Raw genomic sequence first — 16,788 nt, forward strand, 5'->3', positions numbered from 1 at the left:
TGGACCTCCTGGAGAAAAAGGAGCTGTGGGGCCTCCCGGTCCCCCGGGAGAGAAAGGAGACATCGGCCCTGTGGGCTCTGGGCCACCCGGGCTCCCTGGACCTCCAGGAGAAAGGGGACCCATAGGGCCAGCTGGCCATGGGTCTGTCGGGACTCCTGGACCTCCAGGGAAAGGGGGGCCAATGGGACCAGCTGGTCCTGTGTCTCTTGGGCCACCAGGGCCTCGTGGAGAGAAAGGATATCGGGGCGTCAGGGGTCCTCCCGGGCCACCTGGAAGCACTTTCTGCCCTGCCAAGTCTCCTGAGAAAAATGGAGGTAATCATCACTTTTACGTCAAATACAATCCTGTGACCTTCTTAGATGTAGCGTAATATATTTTATCTCCTTTCGTGATTGGATTTCTTTCTCCTTACCATTGTATAAGTGTAGGTAGATTAAAGACATGAACACACGCACACACATACAAACACACACACACACACACACACACACACACACACACACACACACACACAAACACACACAACAAGACTGGCAATGAAAACATACATTGCCATGGCGACGGTATTTGTTGACAGGGTTATTGTTTGCATGGCACTGCAAAATGTATCATGCCTTTGCGGAAGCCTTGTTGTAGTCTACCATTGGTTTGTTGAAAATAACATTCGAGGTCACAATTCTCTGGGAGAATCTGCCCTGTGAGCCCCAGGGCTCGTTCACTATTCACTAAGGGGAGGGTAGGAGTGATCTCCTTAACTGAACTGTAGTATCTGTTCAGACCTTAACAAGTAACGTAACAAGGTACATGGGTACTTTCCTATAGTTATCACCGGCAGCAGTATAAAGAATAAACATCGATTGTCAACAGTTTCATTGCATCTTTAGTAGATTACTCCTAACCTTCCATGAGTGTATAGTCAACAAGCCCTTGGGTCATAGAAGTAGGGCATCCCCGGCAGCCACAATGTTCCAAGGGCTTCCAGAAATTTCACTAAGCCTGACCGTGGGCATAAAAGTGTGTCAACAAGCTGGGAGACATTCCTGTGAACATTCCATGCACGTGGACAAAATTCCTGTACAATTCCTAGTAAGAATTCTTGCAGACTGAACACAATACTGTACCATTAGGCGTCGCCAAACACACACACAAACGGAAACACACACACAAGGACGCACAAACACAGAGAGAGAGAGAGAGAGAGAGAAAGAGAGAGAGAGACACAAACCCCTTTTTCCACATTTTGAGAGGGTGATACTTCTGAATCATTATCATCAACGATATGTCCTAGAATTCCCATTAGAATATCCTGCTATATGAATAAATGAGACTTATTTGCAAAATCATACAGGAAGGCTAATTGCCTTTACAGTTAAATATACTATTCCAGTGGTACAATACAATAATAGGAGACAGACAACTACTGTCTGGAAAATCCTTATACTTCCTTTACTGCGCTAACTATTATGGGGTTTGACTTCTTCTGTGAAGGCAGTGGATAATGTATAGTCCCACATAATGAGTGGGGTTTTGTGATCTTGGTAGAAACGTAGTCTTTTGGTGATCTTGATGGAATGATAGAGAAGTTAATACATTAATAACTTAAAGATACTCCTTTTTTGTAGTCCCTTGCCCTAAAGGTTATACAAAGTGGAGAGGAACATGCTACAAGTTTTATACCGGTAACAGAAAAAGGGCGTTCAACGAATCGATCAAGTCCTGTCGCGAAGATGGCGGTACCCTTGCCATGCCCCGAGACGCGGAAACCCAGGCCTTCCTGGTTTCCTTGCTACCAGTTTCCAGATCCAGTTGGTGGTGGATTGGTCTTCATGATCAGCGAGAAGAGGGAAGGTTTGAGTGGGTGGATGGTTCTGCACTAGGGGAGTTCAACCTGTGGATATCTGGACATCCAAATGGCCCTTTTGCACATTTAGATTGTGTCGCTTCATCTAAGACAAAGTGGGGTGTCTCGCCATGCCAAAATCAAATCCCCTTCTTCTGTCAGGTCCCTCCAGGTTAGAGTGCTTCATATACTTACTTTATCGACATCATCGCAAGTAAAGCCACTCTGACTAAATTTTATGGATAACATCCTCGGAACTAAATTCTCAAAAGACTCCCAAAAATACTGCCAGAGGGCGAATAAAAAAATCTAACAAAAAAGGACAAAAAATGCTGCTAAACCTCAGGAACACAATATGCTGGCATTGCGAATTTGCGTTATGCTTAACTATTTTTAAGAGAGGCCTGGTCATGCTGGCCTTTTGAGTCTACACCGTACTGAGTTCTGGAGTTCTGCGGAGCCTTGCTGCGCAGGGTGCTGCCCTACGTAGTTACCGCCTGCTCCCTATTGTCAATAGCTACGGCGGAGTACGAAAGATGGCACCCAGGCTTCAGAGAAGGCAATTTGTTTAAAAAACAGAAATCAAAGCGCGCGGATGTCATCCAGAAAATTGTGACCTGATAATATGAATCAATGTTGTCATTGAATCAACAACATCATAACCTTAGAAATAGCTTCAGATCAGGAATTCATTAGAACATGGTTTATGTTTTACAGCACTTACCTAGGTGACATGTCGAGCTCTTATCAACGCTATCATACATAAACGTTGGAGCCGGAGGAAAAGTCGAATTTAAGAATTGGAATTGAATAAGCCAGATTTAATACAGATGTTCTTGCTCTGAATGTTTTTATTTATGATTAGGCCATGTTGATTTGATTATATGGATGACATCCTCCGGGAGCCCCAAAACTGATGCGCGCGTGCGAATAAAAAAAAAAGTTGTGCAAAAAAAAAGTTCTTTTCATTATGAAATCTACGTGGTCATGAGGGTTGAGCAAATGGCACAGAATATGGTTTGGCGAATAATCTAGTCTTCAAGTTCATTTCTTTACAATTTCGTCTTTTTTCGTTTGATTTTGGCATTCTACGACATTGGTATAGTTTTTATTAATTTTTTTGTAACTTATGGTATATTTTTGCTCATTTTGCAACTGTTTTGTACGATTTACAGTATGGTTGAAAACTTTTTTTTTTTGGAAACGGCCGAAAATTCATGCGCGCGCGGATGTCATCCATATAATCAAATCAACATGGCCTTAGATTACTCAGCTTTATATAGTCTTGTGAAACAGAGCGAGCATTGTTTAAAATTGTTTAATCTTAATATCATGATGCTTGTTTAAAAATATTCTTACGACTCCAGCAAAAGCAAATGTTAAAAAAATACCTGTTGCACTTATTTGAATTGATTTCTTTTCTTAGATGTAAGAATTGACCAATGCTTAATCTATAGGCAGAAAATAAACAAAAAACATATTAACAACGGCAAACCTTTCAGTTTGGTGCACAAAGATACAGAAAGTAATTATCTAGTGTCATAGGCCTACTGTATAGAAGTCATATTATATAAATGCAGGGCCCCATTTTGTTTGGGACGTTAGCATGGTTTTTGACTGACCCACTGAATGCTTAGGAATACAGGTGTTATGTGGCCTGAAATATAGCAGACGTTATATAACAAAAAGCAGTTACTCATTACGACAAGCAACTGGATATGATTTTGAAAACGTCAGACGTTTCAGATAAGCTCCTGTTCTGTATAACAGGAGCTTTCTGACTAATTTGCAATATCTTGTCCTTACTTGTTTGACTTTTGTTCCCTTTTCAACCTCCAAAAATTTGTCTTCACTTATTTGCATATCAATGAATAGTTTGTGCTTATAAACCTGCTTTCCCCTCTGGTCTGTCAGTCACTGACTAAAGCTAGTGGGTACTAGCTGAAACGTTTGACGTTTTCAAAATCATATCCAGTTGCTTGAGTAACTGCTTTTTGGCGTATCGTATTACCTGGATGTCTAACCTTCATCGGCGTAGACGTGATACTATATCAAAGACTTGTGATATCCCTTATTGTTTGAATGATTATGATATAGATATGTTAGATTTTATTCGACATTAGGTCTTATTCAACACACTTATTTTATTGTTGTTACTCTTTATGTAGTTTGCCATACAATGTACCATGTGCATTTGTCGTGCAATAAAGTTCTCTCTATATACTACCCATGGTGTAGGCTGGAGCATTTCATAACAATGGCCATAGTTGGGTTATCCTGGAGTAGTAAGTGAAATAAGCAGTATTTGCTGTTAAATATGTCTCTCGTTGTTATGGTTTTATTATCATTATTATTATTGTTATCATGGGACCCGGATATAGAATCGGGTTGCTTTATGTCACCGTAACTCTTTTGAATGGTAGCATCTGGTAGCAAAATCTATTTGGAGGCTTAACACATGGAATACAAAGCTAAGTATAACATCAGATGACTAAGATATCTGTAAAGATACTGTAAATATGTCTTAGTTTTTTAACGTCATATATGCTTTGCATATGCGCTTTATATGTCACTCACACTGGGTATAGAAAGCTCTTTAACTTATGTATTTTAATCATATAACTTCATGCATGTCAAATTCATTAAATCTCCACTCTTCGTTACAAATTCTTGTGTCCTACAATGTTATTGTCGATTTTAGCTATTTGCCTGTCAATTTTAGAGTGATTTTAACGTGTTCCCAAATTTTATCTAGAACATCGCTGACTAAAATTATGTATAAGTGATAAATAAGTTGATCGTTTAATTTTAGTATGTATTTGTAGTAGTATGAAGATCTGGCTGTGTTTGTAAACAAGCCTGACAATTCGGCCTTCGGCTGCAACTGGGCTGTATTTTTTAGAGAATTGAATAAACCATTCTACGAAAATCTGTAGTTTGAATAAAACAGACACGTCGATTATAGCGAATATCTTGACTTGATGACGATAGAGTTTTAAAATAGAAATTAATGTTTTTAAAGACAAGTGTAGTAAGAGGAACTAAATTTGTCAGCAATTGTAGTTTTCTCTGCTAAACAAAAACTGTACCTGTAGTGCAAAGTAAAGAATACATTATGCTAAAAATGGAAAGTAAAATTTTATACTAGTAATGAGTTAAGTAAGCCAGGTGTTTTTGTATGTTTTTGAGTATGATAATATGTATGCGCTTCTTAGATCAGTTTTCTGAAAGTCTTGTGCCACAGACTGAGCATCATTATTAATATTATAATGTTTTAGGAACTGTTACGTTCTGAGTTGAGCAAAGGCAATGATTGTAAAAACAAAATGAATTTAGTTTTTTTTAGCACGCAAAAACCAGATCTCATTAGCAATAAAGGACGACGTAAGCATGATCCTTTGTCACGACTCTCCTTTATACAATACAATGCAATGCAATAGAATGCAGTTGCATCCAGGCATTCAGCATACTAGTAATAAAATCTTCAAACCATAACAGCAAGTTGCCTGAAAGTAAAAAAAAAAAAAAACGAATGCAGTTTTTTTTTCTTTGATTTCATGCTACACTGGAAAATAACAGGAATAATGTAAGGAAAAATCTTGCAATTTGATGCACACAGATTCATAATATTTTTAGAATCGTGTGTTCTTTCTAGCTCCCCTGTTTTTATCTAGACTTTAAGTTTGATTGAATATTTACTATCTTTTTGTAACCTAGTACGGTGTGACCTCGTAGAGGATGAACTGTACTGAAGGTTACAGTTATAGGTTAAGTAAAAATAATTTCTACACCTTTGCCCGTATATGAGAGAAGTGTCAACCTCTATTCCTATAGCCCTTAGTGTCTACTACTGCAGGGGACTACTGATAGCACTCTGTGTTCAGATTTATACTCTTTGTCTTTCTCATAAGTTTCTACTGCGAGAATACAATCCATTTTTTTCCAGTGTGAAACTAACATTCAAAATCTAGCCCAGTTTTCACTTCATTTTAGGACTATACTTGTAGGACTATTACCATACGTCGCTCTGTTTATAGGACTTTTTTCTGGAACCATACGCCAATTACACAGTGTAAGAGTATATTTTAATCTCTGAGATTAAACATTTGGAATGTATTAATATCGAACTTAATGTTTGCCTCACTGTTCGTAATGCCCTAACAGGTCACCTTACAAAAATAAAATCTTTTGACGTGCAGTTGGAATTAAAAACCCAGAGCTTGTCTATTGCGTCACATTTTCAGTTATACAAAGTCATATAGAAGCGCAAAGCTTAACTTTGGCTAGCTCCCCTTACGCACAACAGTCCTCCTTAACTGAAGGTAAGAAGAGTAGTGACATCTAGCATTTCCTGTAGGTATTGCAATTAGTTACTTAGTGTTTTAGAACTGCATACAGTATGCGTCGAGCTATGATTTCTTTACCTTTACCATTAGATTTACCTTCCTCTCGCTTGAAATACAAAAGCGACGCTTAGCGGATTTAGGTCAAATTTCAGCCCGTCATACATTGGTCAGGGCTTATAAAGTAACTTAAAGAAAGGCGTCAGTTTGTTATGTTTTCAATTTGGCTGGGTCGATCAGTCTTCTTTTTCTCTAAAAGTATGTTGTTTTTTTAAGTGCAGTGGTTTGACCCCTTAAGCTTCCTGTACAAGAATCGAGACGATACAGCTATGATCTTTTGTAAATTATTTCTTCGTGTTCAGTTGATAGGACGTTATCCTCACCTCCTTAGAAATGAATTTACTGTGAAAGTTACGCAGGCTTTCTCCGAATCAAGAGGTCCCGGGTTTGAATCCTGCCATGTCACCAAATATTTTCCCTTAAGAAAGGTACTTAAACAATCCTTGTCCTGCGGAGCACAACAATTGTTGTTATGCTCATACAGTATCATCTATATAACACCTTGTGTAGGTACGATTTGGGGGTATTTCTCGTGCAACGCTTCACACCGCAGCGAAACGTAACAAATGCAGAAGTAACTATGCCACTGCAGAGCAAAAACATTTGGGGCTCTATGATCTAATTGAGACATAGAATTATTGAAAAATATTGTGCCAGGAATGCCAGCAGGACAATGGTTAATACAGCTTTCCTCACGTACCTCACTCAGGTGGAAATGAGTAACTAGCTTCTGTTAGGGACGTCCAATAAACGTAGGATATTAGATGGAGGTCCCATGTTTCGGGAGAGTCACAATTTACACATGTTAAAGAATCGCCAAGCCTTTCGAAAAATAGAAGAAGCATGCCTCGGTCTGAATGGTCCAAACCCTTCTACAGTTTTGATTTACTCCAAATCTCCCGGACAGAGGGCTGGTGACCCTCGGACGAAGACTTTGTGTACCCCGTAGAGGAGACACTATTGAAAGGGTTCTCCATTGAAACATGTGCTAAATCAGACATGAAAATGGGCATCATATCTCTAGTTTACGAAGTTTTTGTCACACGAACTCACCTTCACGTGTTAGCCAATTTAATAATATGTACCTACAACAAGTTTCGGAAAAAAGTGGACGGCGAGTCTCGAGGTACAGCCTTGCTTATAAGAATTCGTGCACTTTGACCCCGTATTCTAGGTCGATACCAAGGCATTAGGCAGGAGCATGGCAACAGACAAGCCCATAACAAGGCAACTTCATAAAAAAACTTCATTTTTTTGAAAAAACATTCACTCAAAACCCTACACTGTACGGTCCACCACAAAAATGCCAAGAATTAAACAAAAATCCCACCCAAGAAAGGGTTTTAAAGTTCTTTAGCTCATTTTAATGGTCTCTCATCCAGCAACTTGTGCGCATGCCCTTCAACCCGCGTCACCCCCGTATGTTTTTGTATTGTATCAGCCAGGTAAATATCACCCCGTAAGTGGCGGTAACCCGATACAGTTGATATAATGTTGATGACGTAGGGCGCCAACGCTAACCCCAAGTTAATAAGATTTGTTAACTCGTCTTTGTTAACTTCGGCAATTTCGAACTTATGTGTGAATGCAACGTGTGACGTTGGTTCTTAACCCAAGGCAAATGAGGCATAACAACAGAAAAAAGGTGTTTATTCAAGAATCACCCTCCGTAGCGTTCACACCAGCAAGCCAACTATTTCTAAAGTATGCAGGATTTGAATTTGCGCAGTCAAGCGTGTTAACATTGCCTGTGCCTTCTTGTTTTCTTAACCATTCTTTTGTCCGGTGACATGCTGTTCCGCAGACTCGACACCGAGCACCTAATCAGAGCTTGGCATTGACATAACATCCACTTGTCAATCATTTGTAGCGCCCTATACTTCAAGTCATACTCACTCTGTCTTCATGCCCCTATTCCCTCATTCCGTTACTCTTTTAAGCGAGTGAAAGAGTCTAAGGGCGTACAATCTTGAGTATACAACCTCAAGTTTGATATACAAATGTAGTACTTTTACCTACTTACAAATGTACGATCCCACTGTACTGGTGATGCACAGAAGTAATTATAACAAGATCAAGCCAGGTAACGTTACATGTATGCACTATTGGACCATCTTAAATAGTAAATATAAGTGTACACAGATAAGAGGACGTTTGACCTTTTCTAGAATGTGTGCAGTGCATGCGAAGTTATAGCTCCTTTCCACTTATGGTCGCTCTCTCGGCGCTCTCTCTGCGACCTAAAATTGTCCGGAGCGCGGAGAGAGCGCCGTGAGGACGCCAAGGTCACCATGTTTGAAATATAGAAGAACTTTATTGAACGATATTTGCACATGGTTCAATGTATGACAAACTACATAAAGAGAGTAACTAAACAATAAAATAAGTGTGTTGAATAAGACCTAATGTCGCATAAAACATAACAAATCTATATCATAATTATTCAAATAATAAGGGCACAAATTTTTGATAAAGTGTTACAATCGAGTGGGCTAATCACAAATTTCGGAATGTTTTCTAATAAGAAAGCATTCCTTTATATATCTACCTATTGTTGCATTGTGGGGACCATTACATGTAAAGATATATTCAAATCTCTTTCTATATTCAAAACTTGACAATGTACTGTGTACCAAAGGAACTGGCATGTTCAAACCATGACAAAGCAAAGCGTCGGGCTCGTCTATGTGCATGGCGTGATCGGCTCAAAATGTTTTGCTCCGTTTACTTTTAGCAAGAAGATTATAGGCTTTAGGGCTATCTCCTTTGTCACCCAAAGTTTGGATAGCCACGTATTTTCGTGTGCCAACTACTGTCGCCCACGTTGGGCCATGTAAGGAGTTCTACGCAAAAAAAACTGTTCTCATTAGCAATAAAGGACGACGTAAGTATTATCCTTAGTCATGGCTCTCCTTTATACAAAGCATGCAATAGAATGCAGTTGAATCCAGACATACAGTATAATAAGTCTTCAAACCATAACAGCAGGTTTCCTGAAAGAGTAATGCATGAACATGTATCATTGTTGTAAAACGTTGAACTTTATTCCAACACACAATTACACATAGATCAAATTTTACTATGATTACTACCAACACAGATGAACTTCCATGATAATGTATCGTTGTTATTGTGCATAGAACGTATTTCCCTGTCAACAAGTCAAAATGTTACGCCCTGATGTGCGATGTTTGAACATCCAAAATGTTATCACAACTCTTGAACATCCTGGCCCCTCCACAGCATACACCTGTGTACGGCTCATAACAAGCACGCGAACTTGACAATGTACTGTCTACCAAATGTACTGGTATGTTCAAACCGTGACAAAGCAAAGAGCCAGTCGTTTTTGAGTGGTGATCAGTTCAAAAGGTGTTTTCAACTTTCGTTGACATTTCTGTCATCCCCTTTTCAGCCTAAGGGTGATTACAAAACAAAACATGTCATATTACTACCCATTCAAGTGAATGAGACATAAAAATGGCGTACGTATACAAACTTGAAAATGTACTTCAATCAAAGAACCTAACATGTTTAGACAAAGAAAAGTTGTAGGTGGCTTGATCAGCTGAAAAGGTGTTTTCTTTAAGTCTTCCCCGTGTCCACCCACACCAAGTTTGTAGGAGGGAGGGTAGGAAAATACTTACCTGTATGTAATTCAATCAAAGGACCTGATATGTTTAGAATATGACAAAAAAGTTCCAGGTGGCTTGATCAGTAAAAAGTGTTTTATTTGAGTCTTCCCCGTGTCCGCCTACACCAAGTTTGCAGGAGGGAGGGTTATACATAGAGATTACCTACCTGTATAGTTAGTGAAGAGATCTGTCTTCGAATTCTTTCATTATAGAAATTCCCTAGTACTTTTGTAACACTATTGCGCCTGGCCAATGTTGGAACAGTGTGCAATAACGTTATAGACGCGAATTGCCCTGACAGTAGTTTAAATCTTGGAACCAAAGTTTTAAACTGCGTAAATGCACCAAGTCAATGATACCGCCCTAACGTACGATATTTGAACATCCAGAAATGTTTTCGCAACTCTTGAACAATCTGGCCCCTCCACAACATACGCCTGTGTACGGCTCATAAAAAGCGCGCGAACTTGACAATGTACTGTCTACCAAACGTACCGGCATGTTCAAACCGTGACAAAGCAAACAGTCAGTCGTTTTTGAGTGGTGATCAGTTTAAAAGATGTTTTCAACTTTTGTTGACATTCCTGTCGTCTCCTTTTCAGCCTAAGGGTGATTCCAGAACAATACATGTTATCTTGCTAACGATTCAAGAGAGTAAGAGATAAAAAGGGCGTACAAACTTGAAAATGTACTTTGATAAAAGAACCTGACATGTTTAGACAAATAAAAGCTGCAGGCGGCTTGATCAGTTAAGAAGGTGTTTTCTTTAAGTCTTCCCCGTGTCCGCCCACACCAAGTTTGCAGGAGGGAGGGTATACATAGGAATTACGTACCTGTAAAGTTAATGCAGAGATTTGACTTCGTGTTCTTTCATTATAGAAATTCCCTAGTACTGTTGTAACACAATTGCGCCTGGCCAATGTTGGAACAGTGTGCAATAATGTTATAGACGCGAAATGCCCTGACAGTACTTTAAATCGCTTATACATTAGTGAACTATAAGAACAAAGGTATTGGTTAGTGGCGAATAGCCAATTTTTTTTTTTTACATTGTAAGACCTGAATTAGTGTTTACCAACGAAAGGGATTACCAACATTATGTTCGGGTGAATTTTCGAGCGAAGGAAAGAATTTTGTAGGCAATAGAATTGAGGAATTTCCGTTTTTAAAGTATTCCAGTCTTTTTGATTTAACAAGAATTTTGTCTGGCACTCGTGCAATTTTTTCTGTTGCAAGGAATAGATTGATTGTTAGAGCTCACACAATCATAGAACTCACCGCCGAGTCAGCCTTTGAGAAAAAGAGAGAAAATGGTTCCATTAACAAAAACGAGTATGTAAGCAAGTCAAACCATGGATTAGACATTCTAGTTACTACTACTCCAGAAATGTTTTCGCAACTCTTAAACAATCTGGTCCCTCCACAACACACACCTGTGTACGGCTCATAACAAGCACACGAACTTGACAATGTACTGTCTCAGCTACCAAAGGTACTGGTATGTTCAAACCGTGACAAAGCAAAGAATCAGTCATGTTTGAGCGGTGATCAGTTCAAAAGATGTTTTCAACTTTCGTTAACATTTCTGTCATCTCCTTTTTTGCCCACAGGGAGATTGCATAGCAGTACTTGTTATCTTGCTACCCATTCAAGCGAGTGAGAGATAATAAGAGCGTACAAACTTGAAAATGTACTTTAATAAAAGAACCTGACATGTGTAGACAAATAAAAGCTGCAGGCGGCTTGATCAGTTAAGAAGGTGTTTTCTTTAAGTCTTCCCCGTGTCCGCCCACACCAAGTTTGCAGGAGGGAGGGTATACATAGAAATTACGTACCTGTAAAGTTAATGCAGAGATTTGACTTCGAATTCTTTCATTTTAGAAATTCCCTAGTACTGTTGTAACACTATTGCGTCTGGCCAATGTTGGAACAGTGTGCAATAATGTTGTAGACGCGAATTGCCCTGATAGTAGTTTAAATCTGGGAACCAATGTTTTAAACTGCGTAAATGCACCAAGTCAATGATACCGCCCTGACGTACGATATTTGAACATCCAGAAGTGTTTTCGCAACTCTTGAACAATCTGGCCCCTCCACAACATACACCTGTGTACGGCTCATAACAAGCGCGCGAACTTGACGACGTGTTGTCTACCAAAGATACTGGTATGTTCATACCGTGACAAAGCAAATCTCCTTTTCAGCCTCAGGGTGATTCCAGAACAATACATGTTATCTTGCTAACGGTTCAAGCGAGTAAGAGATAATAAGGGCGTACAAACTTGAAAATGTACTTTAATCAAAGAACCTGAAATGTTTTGACAAAGAAAAGCTGCAGGTGGCTTGATCAGTTGAAAAGGTGTTTTCTTTAAGTCTTCCCCGTGTCCACCCACACTACGTTTGCAGGAGGGAGGGGATACATAGAGATTACCTACCTGTATAGTAAATGCAGAGATTCGGCTTTGAATTCTTTCATTATAGAAATGCGCTAGTACTATTGTAACACTATTGCTCCTGGCAACCGTTTTCTTTTGGGCAAATCGCCAATGTCAACCGCAATTGAATACGCGGAAAGCGGTGCCTCTGCTATATAAGGAGCCTGTTTTTTTTGCTGGAACGCCCCTTTCCAACTTCTGACAGTGGTACTGTCTAATAGGCCCACATTGAAGTCCGCAAGCCACAGTGGCCCTTTAATGCACTTTACATAAAAAAGAAGCTTTCGTCAAAACCATTCGAAATATTTGGGTGTATTATGCCGCACCTTTTGGGATAGTCTCATCTTCAGGACTGCTTAATTATTCATAACGCTGATGTCATACCATTGTTGCTAGGCAACCATTGACGTCGGTTGCAGGGGCGTCTTTTATCCTCCAATCGGCTTCAGGTTTACTCAGATAATTGACATCTCCAAAAGTTGAAAAAAGTCTACCTTTGGCCGGAGCCCCGCACTCTCTGGGCGGCGGTAGCGGCAGGAGGGTCCACACCGGAATCACCGACACTTTGGGTACTACTCTCAACCCGCATCAGCTTCGAGTTTACAGTGTGCAACTTGGTCTCCACTCTAGCAAGAACAAAGACAGGTAAGACTGTATATACATGAAATCCTGTTGACTTGTAGCTTCCAGTATCACAAAATATTTCAGACTTTATACTTGATATTTTTTATGCTCGCCAAAATGCCCCAAATGGTCTGCTATATTGGCAACTTTTTGTGTACACCGTCAAAAAAAACAACAACAACAAAAAAAAAAAACACGCATGTACGATCATAGCAAACAGATGCACAAACACGACTTGCACTTGCTACGGAAGCCGACGGGTTGGTCGCTAATGTGCCTGGGCGCACGTGCAACACTCCCAGCACCATCGGGGGGCGTATACGGTAGTCTGACTACCAATTTTTAACATGGGCATTATCGTCACTGATTGATAGACGGCATGGCCCTTGACATCTGTGTAATACAGTTTGGATATCACACGTGCTCCTTCCCTGTCAACTGGTCTTACTTAATTGTTTTCGTCACATATTTCTCACTGCTTGTTGTACCCACCATATGAAAATTATTTACAGTCTGACATTTTTGCGGTAACTTTCCAACGGTCCACACCAGTTATTTTTTCCTATGGCTCATTGTGCACAAAATTGAAGGTAATTCGGTGTACAAAATATTCGCAAATATGATCATAGTCTGCATCCTGTATAAATGTTTTAGAGGCAATGACCATTCAAATAACCCGGTCCTTTTTTTCCAAAGGAAGTGAAAAAGATATGTCAAAGTAATTCAATTCTCGCCTACAGTGAAAACACGTTTTGATCCTATTCACACAAACGCCCTGACGCTGCCCTTTCTCATAGTCTGAACACCACACCATTTCCTAAGTTGATCAGTTCATTATTACGTCTAAAAGTAAAAATTAATCCATGGTGCACGCAATGTGCAACCTTCGGCGACACGGTGTGCCAGGGCAGGTTTGATGACCCGTGCAGGCTGCTTCGTCTTCTACACGATACTAAGCAACACTCGGGGCCTAGTGCTTAGGGGAGTCCTTCCCCAGGTGGTGGTAAAAACAACAAACAAGAGCAAAAACAAGTGCAGTGACTATATACAGAAGTCGTAGCTAGGGGTTGGCCACATTCCTACAGCTGGGTACAGCTAGGAAAGCCATAATGGCTGGCTACCCCAGCTTTAAAATGCTCAATTGACTTAGCCATTACCAGATGGTCAGGTAGGGCATTCGATTCAATAACTGTTCGTGGGAAGAAACTACCTCTAAATGTCTTTGTTCTACAGTGTAATATGTTGAAGCGTAGCTGGTGTCCTCTGGTTGGGTTTGTGTTTCTTGTAAGAATGGTGTGTATAGGAATGGATATTTGAGATTTATAGGCTTGTTCAGTATGGGGCACAGGGCTTTTTGTGCCATGCTTGAGAACTGAGAAACCGATCTCATTCCTTTTATATGTTGCCACTGAACCAAACCCATTTGTACAAAGATTGAAAACTTTCTTTCAGTGAGAAATGGACGTTGTAATAGTTGACAGTAAACTTAGAACAATATAAGTATCATTTCTTCTCATATCATTCAAGGTTTATGATGTCAAAAATTTAAAATGGAATCTTGTTGTGTTCATTCATGGGATGATTTATTATAATTAGTGCATGTGTCGTTAGATAATGATTAGCAGTCTTGTTACCGAAAACGTGGTCTTAGATTCTTTTCGGCGGATGGTTCTGTTACAGCCTGCTTGAAAATTGTACGCCATGAAAATCGCATGTCAGCTTACGACGAATCTGACCGGGACTCAAACCTTGTATGTCACAATTAGGAGAGGAGAGTGGCCAAAAATGGGGATATCAGGTAGTGTCATGCAAGTTGAGAGAAAAACAAGTCCTGCCTTATCAATCGCAAACATTTCCAGCACTTTAGTCACTTTCCCAAGTCACTTATTAAAAGTTTTACATAGAAATTGAAGCCTTTTTTTACATTAAATGGTAGATCTCGATATTTCTCCTGTTCCCAGGGCTAGCCCTTTGGTTGGGCAGCTACAACATACAAAAGAAATTGCTGCTCTAACCGCGCGTACAAACAAATGTTGCCCAGCTAGAAATCTATACAGGAGGCTAGCATTACGTCACTGAATGTTGGTTCAGAACGTGGTTCATAGTTGGATGGAAAAATACACAAATCACTAGAAAGGCCGACATTTGCTCGGGAGCAAATGCAGCAAATGGCTTCACCACATCCTCCGTATCAAAATTGACCTATCCCCCTCCAGCACAAATGGATTGTTCCTAAATCGCCCCTGTCCAAAATATGAAGTGTTCCATAGTTTATACCCCCATGCAGCAATGGAATCTTCCAACGCCTTCTGCTTGTGCAACATGTAGAACCCGTGCTCTATATCTAGAACTGTCAGTTGAGGGTTTGGCTACATTCGCTGTGTATGTTTGCGTGCGTCTTTAGAGTCCGGGGAAGGGAAGGTATTTTCTGTGGAGAAGGCCCAACTCGCTAGGCCGGTTGAAGGGAGTTCAGCTAGCGTTCGGCCAGACGGGACAGGAGCTTAAAGGCATCCAATGCAATTTCAGAGCAGCAAAATTAGAAATATTCTGAATAAGGCAATCTTTATGATATTGACACATACTGCTTCACATTAGCTCATTCAATCAGTATTTCATACTTTGGGTATTTAAAACTACAAAAACAAGCCCTAAGATGAGTCCTTCATTCCTTCATTATATGGGTGGTACCCTAAAAATCAGCCGAGGGCCCTTTCAGTAACCATTTTCCATCAGAATTTTGGGTATTTTTGCTCCATGAGGGTTAATATACATTGGGATAGTGTGGTTGCAACTCAGTATGTAGATAAGTGATCAGATTTATTGACTTTGAAAAAATTTCCAAGCCCAAAAAAACTGCACTGGATGCATGGTCACATCTGGGCTGGAGCTGCCCAGAGGTCCCTAAACTGCCTCAACCGAGTTCAAAAGCGCTTACAAAATCTTGTTGGGAGTGACTTGTTCGCCACCCTACAACCACTCTCAAACAGGCGTAACGTTGCAAGCCTTGCGTTATTTTATCGCCACTTCCACGGCAAATGCTCCGTAGAACTTCATTCGCTAGTGCCCCCACTTCGAAAATTCTCAACAATGACACGTCTTGCCACTTCCACTGAAGCAAATCACCCTTTCTTCCTCCATTCACCACCTCTTAGGAGGAAGTTCCATGCTGAAAGCTTCGAATTCTTTCCAAGAACAACATCACTTTAGAATAAGCTACCTCGTGATTGCTTCCCCCATGAGTATAACCTTTTAAAAACTCTAAGGTCAACAAACATCTGTCCACACTGGATGTTCTGTAACCCAAAACATTTTAAGTGGCTCCCATGAGCCTTGTTTTGTGGTGACCAATGAAGTAAATAAAAAAAGGTAATATAAAACCCTGGGTATAGAAGTTGCCTGTTTTGGGATGATGTTCTTAGTTTTCTAACGTTATGTTTCAAGGCAATGTTTGGACGGCGGCCAGAGCGCATGGACCTTCTGGTCAAAGTAAAGACGGGGGACTACTTCAGAGCAGGGACTAACAAGGATGTGTCCATCAACCTTCATAACCCCGATGGAACGGAATCTGGCGACCTGAAACTGGACGTGTGGTTTCAGGATGATCACGAAAGAGGGGCAGAGTATGAGTAAGTAGCAAAATGCCCCTTCCTACAAATAGGTCATACGTTTCTCTTCGCAGACGCTAGAGCAATTTGCGTATAAAATGTTTCTAAAACAATTAGTTCAAGAAAAAGAGAACATTAGCAATCATTTAGAAAACAATAACAATCATTTCGAGACCCACGCTTATGCCACTTTCTAAACTTCCATGTTAAGCCCAAACATAGCCTTCCGTAACATTTCCTAACACA

At 40.2% G+C, this 16,788-nt stretch overlaps 2 protein-coding genes across 2 annotated transcripts in view; both read left to right on the forward strand.

The window, feature by feature from the left end:
- Positions 1 to 4: 4 nt before the first annotated feature.
- On the forward strand, positions 5 to 2,017 carry LOC109473316 (collectin-12-like; the record flags this gene model as incomplete). Its single annotated transcript, XM_019773217.1, has 2 exons — positions 5 to 201; positions 1,606 to 2,017. Coding segments are annotated over 2 exons (609 nt in total), but the record flags the coding sequence as incomplete, so codon positions are not given.
- A 10,723-nt stretch (positions 2,018 to 12,740) lies between these two features.
- The window catches only part of LOC109487021 (allene oxide synthase-lipoxygenase protein-like), a 16,694-nt gene continuing 12,646 nt past the window's right edge, over positions 12,741 to 16,788 (forward strand). The window contains exons 1-2 of the mRNA XM_019790984.1: positions 12,741 to 12,958; positions 16,379 to 16,563. Of these exons, the coding sequence (XP_019646543.1) occupies positions 16,382 to 16,563 (182 nt within the window). The 5' untranslated portion in view covers positions 12,741 to 12,958; positions 16,379 to 16,381. The remainder of the gene's footprint in view (positions 12,959 to 16,378; positions 16,564 to 16,788) is intronic.

Source organism: Branchiostoma belcheri, unplaced genomic scaffold (assembly GCF_001625305.1).
Source record: "Branchiostoma belcheri isolate BF01 breed outbred unplaced genomic scaffold, Haploidv18h27 scaffold1, whole genome shotgun sequence".
Taxonomy (NCBI): Eukaryota; Metazoa; Chordata; class Leptocardii; order Amphioxiformes; family Branchiostomatidae; genus Branchiostoma; species Branchiostoma belcheri.